This window comes from Dunckerocampus dactyliophorus, chromosome 13 (genome assembly GCF_027744805.1).
Source record: "Dunckerocampus dactyliophorus isolate RoL2022-P2 chromosome 13, RoL_Ddac_1.1, whole genome shotgun sequence".
Taxonomy (NCBI): domain Eukaryota; kingdom Metazoa; phylum Chordata; class Actinopteri; order Syngnathiformes; family Syngnathidae; genus Dunckerocampus; species Dunckerocampus dactyliophorus.
The window spans coordinates 13,248,907-13,271,416 of record NC_072831.1 but is presented as its reverse complement, the minus strand read 5'-3'; the positions used below and the strand labels follow the sequence as shown (position 1 = coordinate 13,271,416).

Below are 22,510 nucleotides of genomic sequence, written 5' to 3'. Positions count from 1 at the left end.
GAGCAGCGTGACCGGTCGCTGCGGACATGCGCAGTCTGTCTCCTATGGCTGGCTGTTTCTACCGGACTCCACCCCTCCTGCAGACGAAGGCATGGCGAGCACAGAGGAGAGAAGGGAGTGTGAGACTGAAGGCTGCAACAAGGACGCCAAACTTCAGTGTCCCACATGTATCAAGCTTGGTATTCAAGGGTCCTATTTCTGTTCACAGGTAGAGTTTTTTTTTCTGGTCTCGCGGAGTTGAAAAACCCGCGGCTTGCCTAGCACCGGGGCCCTGTTCCTTATCACGCTGCTGATATGTAGCTGTCAAGCTAGGTTGACGTGTAGGTGCTTCAGATTTTGTAACTTTTTTTGTCAAAAGTTTGATTGTGTCCAAACGATGTGTTGTATAGATTATTATTTAGGGTGAAGAATATTAACACCGGTGTTTAGCGAGGCCAATCATGTACAGAAGTGCCGAACTAGCTACCTTACTCTTGACTGCTCGGCTAAAGTGAGTGAATTTATGATGGTTCATTGCTACAAACAGCAAAACATTAGTAGGGGGAACAGGTTTTGTGTTTGCAGATTACACAGCAAACAGTGGTTTTAATTTAATTGCTTTTATGTACATGAAATGAGCTGTTGGTTGAGTTAAGAGTAGTGGGGAAGCGAAGCGTGACAGATCATTCATTCCTTCAGCAACATGTTTGACCCCAGTACTTTTTAAACCAGTGGTTCTCAAATGGGTCTACTAGTACCCTTGATGGTACTTGAAGGCACCCCAGGGGGTACTTGAGATATATTCATATACAGATAAGTATGTCATCCCCTGCTGGATTTGTAAGTTTAACCCCTTACGAACACTACATTTACATGCACACAGTATTCCTGTATTACGGTAATTGGAATATTGTAATTATTCAAAAAACAAGATTCCAACCCCTGGTATATGCCTGTATCATTCGGAATATTAGGTCATGTAAACACAAAAATCATGCTCATTACCTAAATATTAAATTGTTGTGCATTCTCACTGCTCAAATTGCAAAGGACAGTGGAATTTGTTTGGGTCTGACGGCAATGGCATCGAACAGAGGTGGCAAAGATTTACATTTCTAGGGTGGAGGATGAAACAAATGTAATGATAGATGTCTTTTATAGACTTAAATATTATGGAGTGCTTTGATGGGTGTAAGTCGCAGAACACTAGTAATGCTCCCAAGGTTTCCACTAGCATTTTTTTTTAAGCTGTGGTGGTGGGCTGCATGGGAGGGTGGCCTGCTGTCGTGCCACTGCTGCGTCTGCATGTTTTTTAATGACAAATAGCAATTATTAGTTACTTATTTTTTAACTTATCTATTTAACTTTTTTTCATCAACTAGCAGAACATGAACCCAGAACAGTGAAAACCTAATTTAATGGCAAAATTGCTGAGAGCACTGCCAATATTTAAATTCCTCCTTATTTACAAAGCATATCTCCACTCAGCGTGCTCCGTTGTCATTAAATACAGGTGTCGTGTTTAAATAGAACACTTTTTAAAAGTACTAAAAGGTGAAGCAAATATTCTTTGGTGACCTGCTAAACATCAGCTGGTGAGCTAAGTATTATAGTGATAACAAGAGAGCATGATTAAGTGACTCTTTAAAAAAGTAAGTTGTGATGATAATCAATGATTGATGTATCCCATGAACGTAATAGCGACTTGTAGCTCCAAGCTAGCTAGATGCTGCCAAACAGACATGTAAACAAAAATGCCAGAAAGTGGAATGGAATTGAAACGTGAGCGATCACACACGCTGACGTAGAGCGACATAGCATGTGAAAAGCTGTCGTCAGTTGACTGCACATTTTATGGGGCGATAGTTCATTCTCCTGATAATAAGAAGCAAATTGAAAGGCACACAAGACGTGTTGCGTATCTGGTCACTGGTCAAGTGCCAGCAAGGTGGACAGGCGATTCCGGTGAATGCCTGAATCAAAATAAAGTGCAGTGAAGCATTTTTATGATATTTGAAATTGTTTTCAAACTAACTGTGGTCAATATGTGCATAAATAATAAGCTACATATGTATCTATATATGTATTCTCTATGTATCTATCTCATTCCTACAATATATTAAGATAGTTTTTTTAGTCTGCAGCCCTGGCTCTTGCGCGAGGTGGAGAAGGAGTTTTTTCCACTAACTCTCGCCAGTGTTTCAGGCCGCCTTATGAACATGTTTAGTTTGGGAGGGAGGTTAGTGTTTGTGATGACATGCCGCCACGATTGAGCGGCCCTCTGGGAAATACTTCCCCACACAAATGTTTCTTCTCGTCACGATAACCTGTGTGATGAGCGAGAGGGGAGGAAATCAAACATGCATGCACATGTCAATATATTGATGCCAGCAAAATTATCAAGTTTGTTTTTATTTATTGTGTGGTCAATTGATTTATCGATTATCGTGACAGGCCTACTTGCACTTTATTAGTGAAAAATAAGTGTTAACTTCAGAGTAAATCAGCCAACGTTTGTCCGATTACCCACTGGGGTGGGGGAAATAATCTATTCTTGGATGCATCGTGATGTGGACATTGACAATTGTTAATCGATTCATAAATGTCAGTAATCGATGCTGACGGAACAAAAAAAAAAAAAACAGAACAAAAACACAGAAAGCGGAAGTGCCGCCCAGACAGTTTATGGTGGTGCACCTAAGTGTAAAACGCTGCCAGCGTTTGGAAGCACTGTGGCTTTCATGTAGTCAAAGGTATACAGTAAATGAGCTGGACAAGAGCCAGACAACATGCAAGCTTTGTCATACAATCTTAAAATATTTTGGGAACACGACAAATATGACAAACCACATAGCACGTTTCCACCCGAACCAGGAGGAAAAACAGCCAGCTGAAGTTGCTGCCAACCAGAGAACCATCGAGTAGGTGATAACTAATTTTCCAATGCCAATTTTGAGTGGCATCTTATTGTACTAAATTGCATTTCTGCACCACCAGCGAATGGCGTGGCATCCTTACTACAACATTCTCGATGAGTCTTTATAAATTTACTGTGTTAATGAAAATGCGTTTCATGAAGCATTGTACTCATGGTCTGCACTTCAACACACACACATACAGGAGTGTCTACTTTGGGACGTTTACTACGGTCCACTACTTATTGCTCAACATTTTCTGAACCAGATGCCTGATACTGAGTGCATATTGATCAATCGCTATTGCACTTTTAAAAAAATATCAAATTCTCTCTCTAGGACTGTTTCAAAGGGAGCTGGGTATCTCACAAGTTGCTGCACAAAAAAGCAAGTAAGTATGAATTGTTACACAACCCCATGGTCCCAACCCCATTAATAAGACAAGAAATTCCACTAAGTAACACTGACAAGGCACACGTGCAAAGTGCAAACTATTTCAGGTGACTACCTCATGAACCTCTTTGAGAGGAACACCAAGGGTTTGCAGCGCTGTTCCAAAAAATTCTAAGACATAAAACATATGTCTAAAATATAAGACATATTTAGAGGTATTTCAAGTACATAATGCCACATGTTCGTTCATACTTTTGACAATCCACAATGTGAATAGTCATGAAAATAAAGAAAACGCGTTGAATGAGAAGGTGTGTCCAAACTTTTGGCCTGTACTGTTAGCAGTCTTTTGTGTAAAACTGCACCATTCAGTGGTACAGTTCAATTTAGTTGGATACAATGTGCGTGGAATGCTGATTTAGCATGTGGGTTGACCATGGATGCATATTTTCACGATATCAGATACAGTATAACCTAGCCGTGAATGAAAAAATATTATTTTTGACTCTCACATTCATATTCAGAAGTAGGCAAAAATTAAATGAATCCCAGAGATACACCACCGAACAGTCACTCAATCTACCCCTTTTAAATCCTTTCTGTCATAATCCACCATATTTAGTTTTTGGGGTTTTTTTTATTGAGTGATTTGTGGCATTTCCATTCTTTTTCTTTGAACAGTCGACAGACTGCGTTGTGTCTAGCACTACTCTAAAACTAAAGTGCCTAAAAGTGGTAAAGTAAGTATGGTGCCTTTTGGTACCTTTCATTTTGGCAGTGGAAATACCATGTAAGATAAACCAAACTTGGTGGAGATGTGACTTAATGGTGCAGTTACACGTCTGGGTTTGAAAAACCAGAGCTTGCTCTGCCGAAGGTAAGAAGACAATGCATGGAGATCGTAGGTGACTGTGAAAAGGACACTGTGATGCCACGTGTTTGACAAACCATGTGTTGTTTTTCATCAGAGGATGACAAGAACCAAAATGCACCTAAGAACTGTGTGGAGAAAGACATCAGCACCGACCCATGGCCTGGCTACCGTTACACAGGAAAACTTCGTCCTCACTACCCACTTGTAGGTTTTCTTATTTGCAAATTTTGTTTACCATTATCAGTAGTCTGTTTGGCCCAGGACAATGTAGGGCAGAGTAAACTTCTAAAATGTCCTAAAGTGTTTGAGAAAGAAGAAACAACAAACCAAAGAAAAATGCTCAGTGGAAAAGAAGTGTTTTTTTTCCCAGTCTGAGCACACTTAAAATGAGAAAAAAAATAACTGAATTATACGTTTCTTTTGAATGTCATGTCATCATGTTTTCTCTTGGCCCCTGATGTAGACACCTTTGCGGCCTGTACCCAGTGACATCCAAAGACCTGACTACGCTGATCATCCCAGAGGTAACAAACCTTCTGTTCAAAGGGAATATCTTTTAGGATTTTAGTGAAACTATTATCTCCAATATTTTTTCAGACTGTACATGGAGTTTAGAATTGTTTGTGGAAGCAACTGAAAAGCAATGCTGTTTTCCCCCCCCCCAACATGTTATGAGTTCAACTGTTTAAAGACATTGTTCCTGGAGAGAGAATTGCTGGTTTCATGTAGCAGGAGCTTATTGTGCTCTCGCTTAGCAATATCATGCCAAAAATGACACCTGATCAAGTTCTTAGTAATGTTTGCATTTGTACATGTAAAAAAATGTGGTTTTACCTGACTTGTTAATCCAGGTCACTCTTTGCAGTGTTTCCCATATTTGTGGCGGCCTGCTACAAATACATTTGCTACATGTTGGCCCACGCTCATAAACACATTGTAATGGGACTGTAGCTTGTCATTCCAACTCTGTACAACAGATGGCATTGTAACTCTGCTTCTTAAAGGAAAACTGCACTTTCTTTTGGAATTTTGCCCATCATTCACAATCCTTATGTGAAAAATGAACACACATTTCTTTCCCTTTTCTGTGCATTCTAACGAGAGAAAGGGGGGGGTAATATGAGCCAGCTAAATGCACGTCATGGTAGGTACTTATTTCGACTATGAAGCCCTCTATAAAATGTATGTATGTATAGTACTTTATTAATCCCACAGCAGGGAAATTCACTTGTTACAGCAGCAAGCAAGATACGCAAGTAAAGAATGCATAGTGACATAGTGACTACAACATGGTTCAAGTGGTGCAGGTGTTGTAGAGCCTGAAAAGCTTTAATTAAACATTTTATTGTTTTATATGCATGCTGTGATCGTGCATTAACAAGTGCATTGATGATAATATGTAATACTTACAGTATCTTGCCGTATTTTGGTGATTTAAAACATTACCGAAACTGCTTTCCTAGGCGCATTGATTGCACATTCCCCATAGGAGCTAACGCTATATACATCCGTCAACAACAGCAGCATAGAAACGGTGACACACACGGTGACACTTACAATGTCTGCTCCAGACTTGTGCTCCAGTACTCATGTAAAAAATGCTGACAGCAAACAAGCATCTTGTTGAGTCTTCGTAGCGAAATTGAGAGCCAGTAGTATCCACTCTTCAGTCTGTCCCATTGCAGTGGCTTGAGGCGTTGTGAGTGACGCTGAGACGAGCGAGGCGTTGTTACTCCGTCAGATAAATATAGTTTTTGTGTTAACTGCTACAATAACAATATCACTATAGCTTGGTTAATATACAGGTCAGTTATGTAAATGGAACACTTGGCGTTTTTTGGGGGTTTTTTTGTTAGGGTTTTAGCATCAAAATAGGTACCTCCCATAACCGTGCATTGTTAGCTGGCTCATACTAACTCGTTTTCTTTCGTTAGAATGCACAGTGGTGCTAACTTAGCGACTTTGGCATTATATTTAGTGACGTTTAGACCCCTCTAGATTGTCTTTTTCAAAAGAGCGACTCACCACAAATCTAGTTACCTTCTCTGGTCTTATTGGACACTTTTGGAGACTGTAACATGAAAGCATGTATCATTCTTAACAAGCAGCAGGTCCTGCTGTGGTCAAAAATTACATGCACCATGGCCAATTATGCAAATTATACAATGCCATAATCTAACCCCTCCCCTGCAATACACTGCCACACAGAGATTGCAGCCCTGTGGGGAAACGCTGCTTTTGATCTTGTAAGATCAAAACGTGATGAGATTTCTTCTTGAGAAAAAACTGTCTCTTGAAAGTAAATCAATTAATCATAAATGGAAATGAACTTGATACATTTGCCAGGCTCCATATATTGCCGTTGCTGTTTTCCTCGTATCTCACCTCCAAACAGGCAGGAAGAGAGTTCACTCTGTGCATTGGTTCTGCACCTACACACTTCATAGAACAGCTTGAGACGTGAGATGGAGCGAGACTTCCTGTCGCTCATACAGTTGCTTCGTCTCTACGGGGGGAGGAGGGGCTGCTAGCATACGTACAGCAAAAGAGTGGAGCCTTGTGAGGAGCAATACAAGGTTGTAGAAATGAGGAGGAGTTTTTGGGCATATTTGCTGATCTTTCAAGACCCACAGTATATTGAGTTTTAGGACTACATAAATATTGAAACTAAAGAATCTTTAGACTCTCTTCTTTCATCAGGAAAGAAAAAGTTTGTTTCTAGCCTTTTTGGGTCTTCTGATATTGGTGGTAGAACATAGGGTAGTTTCAGCAAAAACACCTGATTTTGACCAAAAACAGAGTAAACGAGCTTTTCCTGCAGAGAAGCAAATTCAAGCAGAGTGACGGTGGGGTCTACTGGATGTGAGGATGAATCCCTACTGCTGACCAATCCAGATGGCAGCCACTCGTCAGAAGAATCAGGGTCGGGTTCTGAGTCACCCGAGTCTGAACTGCTTCTGGTGTCGTGCCACATGGCTTAGCAACGTTAACCACTAGCTTGTTGCTTCCGCTGCCATTGTAAACTGCATTTGCGTCTACGTCACCTACGTCTTCTTCATAGACGATCTGTCACTGCCGGTTGGAGTAAAAGAGAACTGTTGCCCCCTACTGGGACAGAAATACATTGCCTACAAGTCAGAAATTCACACACAAGATGAATAAGACTTTGATCTGTAGCTCCCGCGGAAAAAAGCAAAAGACGTCAATAGACGTCTTTGGCAGTCAACGTTACTTTTTGAAAAGACGTCAATAGATGTCTTTGGTAGTGAAAGAGTTAATAATGAGCAAGTTGAGCCCATCAACATGAACGTACCAGTATGCCGAATTTGTTCGAAAATGGTAGGAATATGAACAAAAAGAACTTGCCCATCCTAACATATACAGTATATACCCGACCCAGGTTTTCCATCTGGGGGGGTATAACTACACATCGACAGTCAACACTCACTGAGACGTTTGGTCGGCAAAGTAATTAGAAACGGAACAGTGCAAAATTATGTGTGTTCACAGAGTGTAGTTTAATACATTTCAAAATAAATGCTGCTGTTTAATACAGTTGAAAAGCCAGCATTTCAGGTTAGACAATACAAATTGCCTGTGAGAAAATACCTGTACATGTCAAAAATGGCAATTGCATAACTTTACAGAGGAAAGGATAACATATTAAAGGAAATATTGCATTATTATGTGCCCTGTGATTGGCTGACGACAAGTCAAGGGTGTACCCCACCTCTCGCTAGAAGTCAGCTGGGATAAGCTCCAGCATACCCCCGCGAACCTAATTAGGATATGCGGCATAGAAAATGTATGGATGGATTGCATTATTATTATTATTATTATTATTATTATTATTATTATTATTATTTTATCATCATTATAACAGTGGTTTATCAGGTCTCACAAAATGTAATAATATTGTTTAGCATCAATTTGTGGGACAGTAAACATTTCAAAATAGACCTGCATTGTTTTGTGACTTGGTTAAATAAAAAAGCTTGTTTGTCCAGTCGTATTTTTTCATTGACTTTTCTTAAAATTAAGTTTAGTCTAGACTAATTAAAATTAGTCGAGTCTTGTCTCATTCTCGTGGGCCCAGTCTTATATTGGGTATCTCGTGACACCCCTACAAATTAGTGTAATATCTAATAATGCATTTCATTAATAACTTCATTTTTAGAATATGCTGAGGGCACTTTTTAGAATATATTTTGTCCATCATCTGCTATCTTTATGTGAGACATGAACACATCTTTCTCTTTTCTGTGTGTTGTAAGGATATAAAAATAGATAAAAAGAGGCAGCTAGGAATGCATCTAATGGAGAAGTGTACGTACGCAACTCCGCCTCAAGTTACGCCCTTGCCACGCCTCCACTTCACCATGTAAGGTCAATGGAAAGTGACTCATTCAAGATTCAAGAGTTTTATTGTCATATGGACAGTAAAACAGGTAGTTCTGCTATGCAATGAAATTCTTGTTCTGTTCATTCTCCCAAAAAAAAAACAAAGAAAGAAAAACACAAGAAAATGAATAAGAACAGAAGAAACATTAATACCAATATATTAAGCAACAACAACAGAAGAGACATTACCTTTCCAAAATGGGGACTTGGAACAGCCTTCAAATCTCCTCATGAATGTGGAGTCCATATTTAATGAGCTTTGATTGTATTGCTACAATGGTTGCTGTCATTTGGAATCACGACTGGTGGGAAGAGAATGAAGAAGCGGGCTTTACGGAAATGGAGGTAGAAATACTGGAAAAAGTACATTTGGAAGACATAGCGAATAAAACAAAGATTGAGTGACAGCACGTCCGCTGTCAAATGTGTGAATGCAGCAGGGCAAACAGTGGAAATATTAAAAAGAATGTGGTTGGATATTGAGGCACACATTTCCATTTTTAGTGAGCATGGTTCTACATTTTTATCTAATTGATGCCACGTTTTACATGAATATAAGCATTACGAAATCAGTTTTATTTAAAGATGGATACAAGGAGTCAAAACGGGGATTAAGTGAACTAAAAAATGAATGGCTTTCATTCCAGACGGATATTTTAAAAAATATTTAATGTTATGAAGACATCAACACCATCAAAATATTGGGTATAGCTGCAGTCACCATATGTTGACGAGCGCATACAATATAGGATATTACATTTGATTGACTAATGACATCCGTAAGTGTCATGTAAAATAGCAATGTTTCCCAAAAATGTTTTTAAGCCAATAACAACGTGATGTTTTCAACCTGTATCGGCTTCCATTGTATGTTTATTTCTAACATAACTTCACTTCACCACTTAATGTGTGCGTTGCTTTTTTGCCATGTCTGCAAAAATTGCGTACGTCAGCTCACTAGCAACTCTACAGAACACAACAATACGGCTCATTCATTCACTTAAGAGACAACTCTAACTTCAAACTGAACAGAATCCGTAGAAACAAGAAAAGGCTTTGTATTTCATTTTGTGGTGTGAGACTGTGGGACAGTTTAGGAGAGGAGTTAAAACAATGTCCAAACATACAACTGTTTAAGAATAAAAATAACATTTTTACAAGATATGCAGGCATGACAGTCACTAGCTGTCCATATGAAAATAGCATTTCTTTATTTAGTGGTAATTATTATTTAATCATTTCTGACTAGATTGAGTATTGTTTGGTTCCCTCTGGCCTCGGGGAAGACCCAGGACATGTTGGAGAGACTATGTCTCTCAACTGGCCTGGGAACCCCTCGGGATCGGGAGGAGCTGGACGAAGTGGGCTTCCCTGCTTAGGCTGCTGCCTCCGCGACCTGACTTCAGATAAGCGGTAGAAGATGGATGGATGGATGTTTGGTTCCCTTGTTTATCAGTTTGTGTGCTTTCAGGGTTTGGGGCGGGTGGTCGGGCTCACCTGCAGAGGTCATGGTCCGCTTTGGCTTCATCCGAGCTCTCTTTTTGAATCATGTCTATTGAATACTGGAAGTGAACACATTTCTTAGTGATTGCTGTGATATGGAAAGGGGATAGGATTAATTAAGCTCTGCTTCTTCCTACTCTTTTTCAGACATGTTGTATTGTGGAACTGAAAATATAATATATAATCTTGTATGCATGTTTGAAATAAACTATCATGGAGATTAACCATGATTAATTCATTTGAAAACCGTGATTAATCTGATTAAAAACATTTAATCATTTGACAACCCTACTTCCATGTTGTATTGACATAAAGTTCAACACTTTCCAACTTTGTAGAAAATATCTGGGTATGTGATATAGCATATATTGCCATGCAGACAAAACATGAGAAAATCTGACTTTTGGCCTATATTACCCAGCCTATTCACAGGTAATTTTATTTAGTTACCTTGAACTATTTGGGCTGTTTATTTTGTCAACAGCAGTTACCGGTTGGATCATTGCTTGTCTTACCCATACTTCAAGCTCTTACCCTGTCTTATTATTCCCTGAGCGAGTTATTCGATGTGTTACCATGGCAACCTCTGCATCCCTGTCATTTGCTGTCATAGATCTTTACTTGGGTAGCCATGGTTACATCTTTTCATTCTCATGTGAAGCTTTTTTCGGGAACAGTGCACTGCATCTGCAAACCGATGCGTCTTACAATGACACTGAAGTCAAATCAGTGTTTTGTTTTTACTATTATTAAATGTGTGTTGCTTTTAAGGGTGCACTGAAATTATGCTTAACATTGTGGAACAAAACATCAAGCATACTCTTTGCTGGAGCTGCCATCTGAACGTCAGGTTCAATTGATTATTGCACACTCACGGTGGACACTTGGGGGTCAAAAAGGGGCTGGATTGGACTTTTACAAAACCTGCTTCAAATCACTGTTGCCAAGCAACTGTTGATGTTCACCCAGAAATCGTCTTGTTGACTTCATAAATTATAGATCAGTCATTAGCAGATTCCAGTGCTTTGACCAAACAAGACACTGTTGTACCATCAGTTTGGTTTGCCGTTAATGAAACCTTGTTGAATCATCATACTCATTCACTGTGCTCTCATAAATGTGCTGAAAATTGAAGCCCTAATTGTTTATAGATCACAAATAAACTGTTCAATGCTAGATTTGGTCTTTGGATGCGTTCACACTTGTCATTTTGGCCCGCTTAAAACGAGCTGTAGTTTGCTCTGCTAGTATGGTTGGTTTTGTCAAGTGTGAACACACTCTGCTCAACCCAGGAACAGAGAGGTGTCTTGGCAAGTAGACTCCGACCTCACCACCAAATCATGGCCTAAATTAAGCATTTTTAAGCATAATAATGGCCAAATAAACCAATAAAAATACAGTATGTGATATGAAGTGTAGTACAGTATCTGTGACTTGTGTGCGCCATTTAAGAATTGGGGCCTGATTAGTATGTGATGTCAGCTGGCTAGAGTTGACTGTTAGCCGAGTGCCGTGGCCGACAGCAGCTCCTGTGTGAATGTTCACTGAATGTGTTCTCTGCTTGTTAAAAAAGCAGTTGAAGTGCATTGTCTTGTTAACCATAAACAGTGGCAGTAGAGCCGTATGTTATGCTGATCTAGGTTACAGCAACATTACATTGATGAGACAATAGCAACCAGGAAGTTTGCTGGTAATGCTAATGTGTGAGTCTATCTAATGTGGCTTATTTTCTATCATGTCTACTATATTGGGTAATACAAGTGTAAAGGTGACTATGGGGTGTTATTTCATGTCTAGAAGGCTGTTTTAATGGTAAAACCATATTTAGAAGTTCATAAACAGGTTTTCTATGCTTTTAACAACAAAAATATTCTATTTATTAATGTTAAATCCTACTTCGCAGTCGGGTCTGTAACCAATTAACCGTGATAAACAAGGGGCTGTATAAAAAAACATTTATTTAACAACACCTTGTATTATTCTTACTTTTGAATATCAACATTTCCCCATTTTCTATTTTTCCGTTGTTTATTTCATTTCTGCAATGTGTCGAGGGCCAATAAAAAATGATACCCGGACTGCAGTTTGGACATCCCTGACTTAATACCTTAAAGCACATGTGTGAAAGTCGTGCCGTGGACGGCCGAGACACTGCCATGTTTTCTCCCCAACTAGTTTCTTCCGCAGGTGATTTAATTGATGAGCTGCTTCTCTCAAATTGAAGGTGTTGATCATTAAAATCACCTGTTTTAGAGACCGGCTGGTAAGAAAACCTGCATTGTCTCGGCCCTCCATGGCACGACTTTGACACCCCTGCCTTAAAACATGACATGCCGCTAAATGCTTATTCCATTTCCCAGTAAATGTGTACTTGCTGTGAGTTTGTTGTGGATAATGGGTTTATATTCACCTGTGACCGAAAGTTTATGTAAATACAGTATTACTGGACAAGACTGTCGTACAGCATCATCAAAGTTTCTGTTGTCAGTCTGTATCATGTGGATGATTGCAGTTATCTTGCCCCCAGGGATGTCTGAATCTGAGCAGTTTCTGAAAGGAACGTCACAAATCAAGATCCTCTCTCCTGAGGACATCGAATGCATGAGAGTGGTGTGCAAGGTAACATGAAATGTTCTTTTGTATTGCATGTATTGACAAGCCAATCATTTATTATTTACTGGGATTGTCAATTGCAGCTGGCACGAGAAGTCCTTGACATTGCAGCTCTAATGGTGAAACCAGGTGTTACAACAGAAGAAATTGACCACGCAGTACATCTGGTATGCACACAAATGGAAGTTGTCTTTTACATAACAAATGGCATAATTTAATAGTAATCGGTAATCTCAGAAAGGGCAGCTTTTATTTCATCTCAAGCACTTGTGGGACCTGACGTTTTAGATTTACTCTAATGATGCAGCAAAGACAATTTTCAGAATTTGCCAGAATGTTCCAATTAGATTGCTCTGTCATCTACAGTTTGCTTAGCATCTATAGTGGGAATAGTTGCAAGGTGTCTGTGGATTCTGTGATTTGTAGTGATTAAATAACTGTGACTGTAGTATTCTTTTCTTGCCATACTGCTTTACTTTTAAGATACTATCCCAACACCAACACAGCCACTGTCACGACTGATTAGTCTGTCTGTACCACTTAGTCTTGAATTTGGTCCAGTATCCGTTAACTACCTATTTGTCTGCTCAGGCTTGTACAGCAAGGAACTGCTACCCTTCTCCTCTAAACTATTACAACTTCCCCAAATCCTGCTGCACGTCTGTCAATGAAGTTATCTGCCATGGAATCCCAGACAGGAGACCTCTACAAGATGGTGATATCCTTAATGGTATTCCACATTCCAAGTTTATACTTTCCAACACCGTTTTCTGTCAATCTGCTTCTTAGGAAAGTGCGACAATGTAGAAAAGTGCAACAGTGACAGTTGCAACAGTCTGAAATGTTATTTAATATGTGTACTATTTTATAGGAAAGTAACGTTTCTTTATTGGCTGAAGTGTGGCATAAATAGATCCAGCTTGTAGCCCCGTTCCCCATCTCTTCTGAACAGCACTGCTTGTTCAATATTCAAGACTCAAGAGAGTTTTATTGTCATGTGCATGGTAAAACAGCAGTTATACTATGCAATGAAAATCTTATTCTGTTCATTCTCCCAAGAAAAGAAAGAAAACACAAGAAAGAATAAGAACATAAGAAACATAAACATATATACCAATAAATTAAGCAACAACAACAGAAGAGACATTAATACAAATAAATAAATAAATAAAGTGCTATGAGTGTGTGCGTGTGTTGCGTGTGTGAGTGCTTTGTTGAGAAACCTGATGGCCTGTGGGTAAAAGCTGTTTGCCAGCTGTGGCCCAAAGCTCAAGGTTAAAAAATTCAATTCCAAAAATAACTCACAAAAAAAGAGCAACCTGGATACTGGACAGAGCAGGTGAAGTTTTCTAGATTCCCGTTGTTTTTTGTAAGGGAATCGGGTATAAAGTAATTATGGTTATGAACGAACAAGGAAACAACAATTAATGGCAAATGCATTCACATTCTATTTGAATAAAGCGCAACCAACATTTTAGGTTGAACTAACAGGAGGTTAACCTTTTGCTCTTATTTTCAATATTCAGTAAATTTTTGATAAAAGTACAGTAAGTGCAACCAACATTTCAACAGTAGGTTTACCTGCTACTTCTGCTTTTGTTTTTCAACATAAAAATAATACAATATTAATGTCAAAAAGTGCAACCAACATCTCTTCAGGTTGAATGAACAGTAGGTTTACCTACTACTTGTACTTGCTACTGCAGGAGGTGCCTGGATGGTCAGTGTCGGGTGAAATCCCATGGCGCCTTAGTAGGTGGTTGGAGAGATTTGTTGTTTTGCCGTGGTATTTTACTTGACCTTTACCTGTCCTACAAACAGCAAGCGACTTATTTGGAACATCTCCGTCTTTGCAAAACACAAACCGCGATGGCGGCTTAATTATTTCTCGCCCGCTGGCTTGTCCTCTGCCATCCGCCATGCTACGTTTTGTTGTCTGCAGGTGCGTGGCAATGACGTCGTGAATCAAGTAACGTCTTTATCATTAAATGTGCAAAAAATAAAAAGCATCACACATCCATTTAAAGCTTGCCGTGCTTATATCCAATGCTAAATGGTTCATGGTTCATGGTTTTAATTCATCCTGAACATGCATATAAGTCAAACAGTAGCACATCACATAATACAGTTCACAGTTTTGCATGTCCAAAAAGGAGTAGGAAGAAGCAAAGTTTATTTAATCCTACCCCTCATCAGTTTCACATCAGTTGCAATACATTTATTCACCTCTTGTTCTTCCAAGTGTACTTTGTAGGTCTACATGACAGTGTAGTGCGATCATAACCAAGGTTTTCACTTACTAAAAGGAAGCTACAGGCTTAATATGACCATGTACTCACCACAATGAAGAGTTAATAGTCAGAATAGTAGTGGTTAGATGTAGTATTTTATGTACACAGTGGTTCAGGTCTCTTCTTCTTTGTATTTTGTGAACATCAACTGCTTGTACTTTTTCTTAAAATGGCTCATTGTTGTGCATTGTTTGAGTTCCTTACTCAATCCATTCCACAACTTGATTACACATACAGAAATGCTGAAAGTTTTCAGTGTTGTTCGTGCATATAGGTGTTTTAGGTTAAATTTTTTTCTCAGATCATATTTCTCCTCTCTTGTTGATAAGAATTGTTTTACATTTTTCGGTAGAAGGTTATTGTTTGCTTTATGCATAATTTTAGCCGTCTGAAGGTTTACTAGATCCGCAAATTTTGATAATTGTGATTTTATAAATAAAGAGTTTGTGTGTTCTCTGTAAGCAGTATTATGGATGATCCTGAGTGACCTTTTTTGTAGCACAGTTAGTGGCTGAAGTGCACTTTTGTAATTATTACCCCATAACTCGGTACAAGAAGTTAGATATGGTAATATCAGTGAGCAGTAGAGCGTATGTAGTGCTTTTTGGTCAAGGACAAATTTAGCTTTATTCAGTATTGAGGTGTTTCTTGCCACTTTATGTTTTAAATTTTTGAGATTTCCAGTTCATCTTCTCATCTATTATAACCCCGAGAAATTTATTTTCGTTCGCCCTGTCAATGTCTATACCATCAATTTGTATTTGCTGGTACGTTTCCTTTTTACACTTACCAAATAGCATTACTTTAGTTTTACTGAGGTTCAGTGATAGTCTGTTTTTATCAAACCATCTTTTTAGTAGAGTTAGTTCATCTGTGATTTGTTGTACTAGCTCTGGTGTGCTGTCTCCAGAACATAATGCGATTGTATCGTCTGCATTTCATAGTATCGATGCAATCGATTGATTACCTATTAAACGATGTTAGATCAATATATGTCGTCCGGAATGGCAACTTGCCAAACACTGATCGATGTAGTTGAATCATAGGAATATAAATCGATACATCAATGTAGAAGATGAATCGTTTCACCCCATTAGTTTACACTTCCTGTTCCTCCCTCAGTGTGTTCCATGTGCGAACTCGGCACACTTCTGTACTGTACTAAAAAATCAGGTTACGAGTACATGTAGTTCAGTAGTACAGTTCTCAGACAAGGGTCATTGTTAACCTACTTTTTTCAAAATGCTTCTTGCACACTCTGTATTATTGTGAATTCATCTGCCAGTGCACACTATAACTACTTCTCAAGCAAGTCTCGTGTTTGCGCACCAAAATTAAGTTTATTTATGGGAGTGTGTTTGTAACCACAAAACATGGTACCGTAAACCGAAGACCACATTTCTAGCTGTCTGTTTTTCATTGGCAAAAGTCTTAAATAGGTGCACGCCTGTTATGCATGAATAAGTAGCAGTACTTGTATCTCAAAATTACATCAGCAGGTGTTTTGCCAATTTTAGTCTCTTCATGAATTTTCTCACTTAGCCAGTATCTTCATCAGACATTCCCCCCAGACTTGCCAGAGACTCCTCTCACACGGCGTGGTCCCATAAGACAAATGATGTCATTAACCTTTAACAATGGGGCTGCACTAGTCAGATTCTCTGCCGTCTATTTCTCAAAACTTGACATTTCTCACACTCGACCAACCTGGAATGGCCAGGAAAGCAGGTGGTTGTTCTTCCCACTAACGAAAAGCAACAGTCAGTTAATAATCACAGGGACTTACTTGTTCTCTGTTGTGTGACATGATTTTATTGATTTTGTGACATTTCAATCAGTTTAACATGCTCATCTGTCTCATGCAGTGGACATCACTGTCTACCACAACGGATTCCATGGTGACCTCAATGAGACCTTCTATGTTGGAGAGGTGGATGAAGGATCAAAGAAACTGGTTCACACTACATATGAATGCCTTATGCAAGCTATTGATTCTGGTAAAAGCTGGAATTTTCTTTTTTACCTTCTTATTGTGTTTGTGGACGTGTGTGAGTGGGGTGCGTTTTTGTGTCTTTGTTTGCAGCTAAAGATGTATGTATTTTGGTCATCCTGTAATGAATCCATCATTTTCATTCAATTTTATACAGCTGTGTGGCCTAGTGGTTAGCATATTGGCCACACAGTCAGGAGATCGGGAAGATCTGGGTTCGAATCTCCATTGGGCATCTCTCTGTGGAGTTTGCATGTTCTCTCCGGGTACTCCGATTTCCTCCCACATTTCAAAATGTTGTGTTAATTGTGGACTCTAAATTGTCCATAGGTATGAATGTGAGAGTGAATGGTTGTTTGTCTATATGTGCCCTGCGATTGGCTGGTCCAGCATATCCATAACCCTAGTGAGGATAAGCAGCATAGAAGATGGATGGATGTATACAGCCACCCCCCGCTTTCCCTGAATGACGAAAAACCGCAAGTGATTGAGACGCCCATAAAAATGTCTCTTTTGACACTCTTACTGTTAACATAAACCACATCAAACCAAACACCTCCCTCACTCACCGTGCAACCAAAAAGAACACAAGTAACACAGACGGAACACACATTGTAACTGCACCGTATGGACTATTATCCACACGGCATGCTGGATAACAACTCCTCAAGCAAGTTGAGGTTTGCCTCTGACTACTTTCTGTGCAATTAAAGCTTTACCAATGTCGGGCAAATGAGATGGATTTTCCACCAATCAATGTCCTAATTATGGCGATTATAACTCACAATATGGTGGGTTTTCCCACAGATGAAAAAATATTTTTATCAAATATCTCTGAATCACAAATCTGATTGAATACAGTCCACTTTATTTGAACGTAGCAGAAAACCATACATTGTGGCTGTCTCTGACATAGCTGACATTGTCCTTACAGTGAAGCCTGGCGTCCGCTACAGAGAGCTTGGTAACATCATCCAGAAGCACGCTCAGGCCAGCGGTTTCTCTGTGGTGCGGAGCTACTGCGGCCATGGCATCCACAGGCTTTTTCACACTGCTCCTAATGTGCCACATTATGCCAGTAAGTGGCCATGTTGTGTGATGAAAGATAACCTGCACTGTATTTCACAATGATTTTTGCATTTATATTTGCTCCCCAGAAAACAAAGCAGTTGGTGTTATGAAACCTGGTCACGTGTTCACCATTGAACCAATGATATGTGAAGGTGAGTCTTGTTGTCCTCTTTTAAATTAAAACAACTTTTAAAATTAAAGACACTAACCTGCCGACATGTATGCACTTTTTGTACTTTTGACCCTTGTACATGTGGAGACGCTTGTGCTCTCCAGGTACGCGTTTGTTGCATTTTGCCGGTTGCAGTTTTCAGTTCTGTCTCTGAAACCTGAATTATGCTCCTGTGTGAAAGCACCAGCACACACTACACCAACTCACTCCATGATTGCTGTTTCGTAGTTGACTATGCCCTATTTGTGTGGATGTGGTTTGTTTTTTGCTGCTTATTTCGTCATTCCCCACTCAGTTTCAAACCCATTCTTACATTTAGAATAAATAAGTTGGAGGCTAACGAGTTAGCTCGGTATATTGCTATGTTTAAAGCGGCGGCTGTCTCTTGTGTCACTTCAGAGATGCTGTAGCTTGTGCACAAGAGGTGCGCAATGTGATGTAAAAAAAAGCTAGCAGTACTGTTGGAGTGTATGTCTATGTATGGCAGATGCATGTCCGACTGGCATGAATATGATGTCGAGTTTTTTTTTTTTTTTTTTTTAATGCCATGCACAATGAACCCATACGAGTATAAAGTTGACTGTAGGGGTGTTATTTAGTGCTCTAATACAGTGCTCTAATAATCAATCCATCCATCCATTTTCTATACCGCTTCATCCTCATTAGGGTCGCTGGGGCATGCTGGAGCCTATCCCAGCTGACTTCGGGCGACAGGCGGGGTACACCCTGGACTGGTCGCCAGCCAATCGCAGGGCACATATAGACAAACAATAATTCACACCTATGGACAATTTAGAGTCGCCAATTAACCTCACCTGCATGTTTTTGGGAATGTGGGAGGAAGCCGGAGTGCCCGGAGAAAACCCACACGCACACGGGGAGAACATGCAAACTCCACACAGAAATGCCCAGGGGAGAATCGAACCCAGGTCTTCCCGATCTCCAGGCTGTTCCTGTATTGGCCAACGTGCTAACCACTAGACCACCGTGCGGCCCGGCTCTAATAATATTAAAAAAAAAAAAAAACCAAAAAAAAAAACAAAACATTTTTAGAAGGTTATAAACAGGTTTTCTATGCTCTAACGAAGAAAATTTTCCATTTATTAATATTGAATCCTTCTTTGCGGAAATTCACTTACTGCGGTCGGGACTGGAACCAAATAACCGATTAACCGCGATAAACGAGGGACGACTGAACAATGCAGCCTTGGTTAGCGTCATTAATCCATTCCAGAAGGTCAGCACAATGTCAATAGCTGCACACATAAAAACCATAATCGGCACAGATAAAGACCACTCTCCTTGTGCTCGCAGCCGCTCTCTGCACACGCGGTCACTCTGTGCCTTCAATGTGCTCGGCTTTGCCGAGTTTTGGAACTCTGTGGGTGAGCATTGAATGAACATCCCTGAAATTGGAGAACAAGCTAGCAGGAGGGATAGGAGGTGGGGGGTGCAAGCATTGTGTAAAAAAAAAAAAAAAAAAAAAGTATGGACATCTCAATTAATGCAGTTTTTGCCATTTGCTGGTAGTCCGGGAACATAACACTTGTCAATAGCAGGGATCTACTGTGGATAGCTTCTTAACATATCTGTCGGCTTGGTTTTAGCCAGTTTACAAAATAAATAATAATCAAAGGCCCCCGCATCCTTTGATTTTTTTCAGTATGTGGCCATTGGAAAGTTTGGCCGCTTTTGGAGTAATTCTTCAAACCTCTTTAGTTCTTTCCCAGATTACATGTAAGCTTACATACTGCAGAGCGCAGACCTCGTTTATGTTTCGTGAATCACCTTCACCCTGATGAACTACTAGTGTGTGAGCCAGAGGTGTGTGTGCTCAGGTGGCTGGCAAGATGACACCTGGCCCGATGGCTGGACGGCAGTGACCAGAGACGGGAAACGCTCGGCCCAGTTTGAACACACACTGCTGGTGACGGACACGGGCTGTGAGATTCTCACTCGCCGCCTGGAGGACAACGGTCAAGCTCATTTTCTGAGCCAAGTGTAGGCTGGACTGGACCACAAGGAGAACTGGATTTGGCAGACCCAGTGACATCCAGCACGTCTACATCGTCAGACAAGATACCGTCTGTGTCACTGTGGCAGTTGTTTCAATTAAATATCAGTCCTCAAATTCAATGGAAGTACTTGAATGTGTCAAATGTGCATTGGTTTAAAAGTGGAAAACTGTTTTTTTTTCTCTGAAGTAAATATTAAAATATTTCTATTTAAAAAAAAAAAAAAAAAAAGCTACGTGTAGTTGTCAGGCTCGACATGATTCATTTCATGGACGCGAAGCAGACATGAAGGAACGTTCCCGGAATTGTCAACAGGTGACGGCATCTCTCGCGTTGCAAAACGTCTTGTTGTAACAGTGACATCATTTTGCAAAAGAGTTGAGTTTTGAAATGTAAGGCATCCTTTGACAGTATGAGACAGAATATTAAAGCTCTAACAACTTCTTAAATTCCTTTTGAACAATGTGCACAATTGCTTTACGTATATATAAAGAGAACAGTTGTCAAGCCTTTGTTCATGGTGGGATTAAAAAACGTAGTTTGCCTGGACTGTATTTGCCATTAACTAAATATATATTTTGTTTATACAATTCAACTTTCATGAACCTGTAAGAAGCCAGACCAATTTGTGCTTCAAGTGGAATGCACAAAACACATTTCTGATGTCTTTTCTAAAATACTTATAATTTATGTCAAAGCGTCTGTGTAGGCTCTCAGTCGTACAGGAGTTGTCCATCGAGGAAAAGGCTTCTTGAGACGTCATCTGTACTTCTGTGTAGAAGGTGTCGGACGTTTCGCTCCTCATCCGAAGAGCTTCGTCAGCAAACTAATAAGTGCTGGTAGCTTAGGCCTTAAATACAGTAAGAGTGGGCGGAATTGGTGTGCCAACACCCTCCTCCTATTGGTTCGTTACACTAAGCCTGCATTCCTCATCTTTACAGTGGTATAATCCTATCCTGTTATTCACACCTACGATAAAAGGGAAGTGTCGCTCCCTGAATTGGGTATGAACGACTCTGATACTGGCTTGTTAGCATCTATTGTTCTGGCTCGGCCCTGCCTTCACCTCATTTGCAAGACTAAGAGCTGTGGGTTTTGGTCTCAGTAACCTGCTGAACACAGGGTCCAAATTGAACCTCAAACCACCATTCCGATTCAATGATGGGTTCTGTTGTTTGACAAAAATAGCTTCCTTTACTCCTCTTTCAAACCATCTGTTTTCTTTGGCCAAAATCTTTACCTCGCTGTCCTGAAAAGAGTGATTGGTAGCTTTCAGGTGTAGATGTACTGCTGATTGAGGACCACTAGCATTGTCCCTGCGATGTTGATAAAGCCTTTTTTGGAGCATTTGCTTAGTTTCCCCAATGTAGTGCTCTTTGCATTCCTCATCTTTACAGTGGATGGAATAGACCACATTGCTCTGTTTCTGGTTTGGAGCCTTGTCTTTAGGATGCACTAATTTTTGTCTCAGGGTATTTACTGGTTTGAAATAGGTAGGAATTTTGTGTTGCCATAAGATCCTCTGGAGTTTTTCGGAGACCCCCGCTACATAAGGGACTACCACTCCTCTCCTTTTAGCTTCTGTGGGCTTTTGGGTTTCTTTCCCTACTCTCTTCTTTTGACATTTGTTAAAAGCCCACCGTGGGTACCCACAGGTTGAGAGCGCTCTCTGGACATGTTGTGTCTCCTTTTTCTTTCCCTCAGCACTAGTTGGTATTTGTTCCGCTCTATGTTGGAGGGTCCTAATAACCCCTAGTTTATGTTGTAGTGGATGGTTTGATTCAAAAAGCAGGTATTGGTCAGTGTGTGTGGCCTTTCTAAAGACCTCTGTAAGTAGCTGTCTGTCCTTTCCTATAATTACCTTGCAGTCTAAGAAGGCTAGTTGGTTTTCTTTAGTGTCCTCGCGAGTAAATTTGATATTGGTGTCCACCGCATTGATGTGATCTGTGAAAGACTGAATTTCTTGTTTTTTGATTATGACAAAGGTGTCATCCACGTATCTAAACCAGTGCCTTGGTTTTGTCCCTGAGAAGGATGTGAGAGCCTGTTTCTCAATGCGGTGGACACCAATATCAAATTTACTCGCGAGGACACTAAAGAAAACCAACTAGCCTTCTTAGACTGCAAGGTAATTATAGGAAAGGACAGACAGCTACTTACAGAGGTCTTTAGAAAGGCCACACACACTGACCAATACCTGCTTTTTGAATCAAACCATCCACTACAACATAAACTAGGGGTTATTAGGACCCTCCAACATAGAGCGGAACAAATACCAACTAGTGCTGAGGGA

General features: G+C 40.0%; 1 protein-coding gene across 1 annotated transcript; it reads left to right on the top strand.

Annotated features, from left to right (window-relative positions):
- The first annotated feature begins 37 nt into the window (after positions 1-37).
- metap1 (methionyl aminopeptidase 1) lies at positions 38-20,766 on the top strand. The gene is made up of 11 exons (XM_054796256.1): positions 38-208; positions 3,234-3,285; positions 4,256-4,365; positions 4,625-4,685; positions 12,593-12,684; positions 12,762-12,845; positions 13,270-13,408; positions 16,835-16,966; positions 17,894-18,037; positions 18,117-18,182; positions 20,041-20,766. Exons 1-11 carry the CDS (start codon positions 92-94, stop codon positions 20,205-20,207), a joined length of 1,164 nt encoding a protein of 387 aa, XP_054652231.1. The 5' UTR covers positions 38-91; the 3' UTR covers positions 20,208-20,766.
- The last annotated feature ends 1,744 nt before the right edge of the window (positions 20,767-22,510 follow it).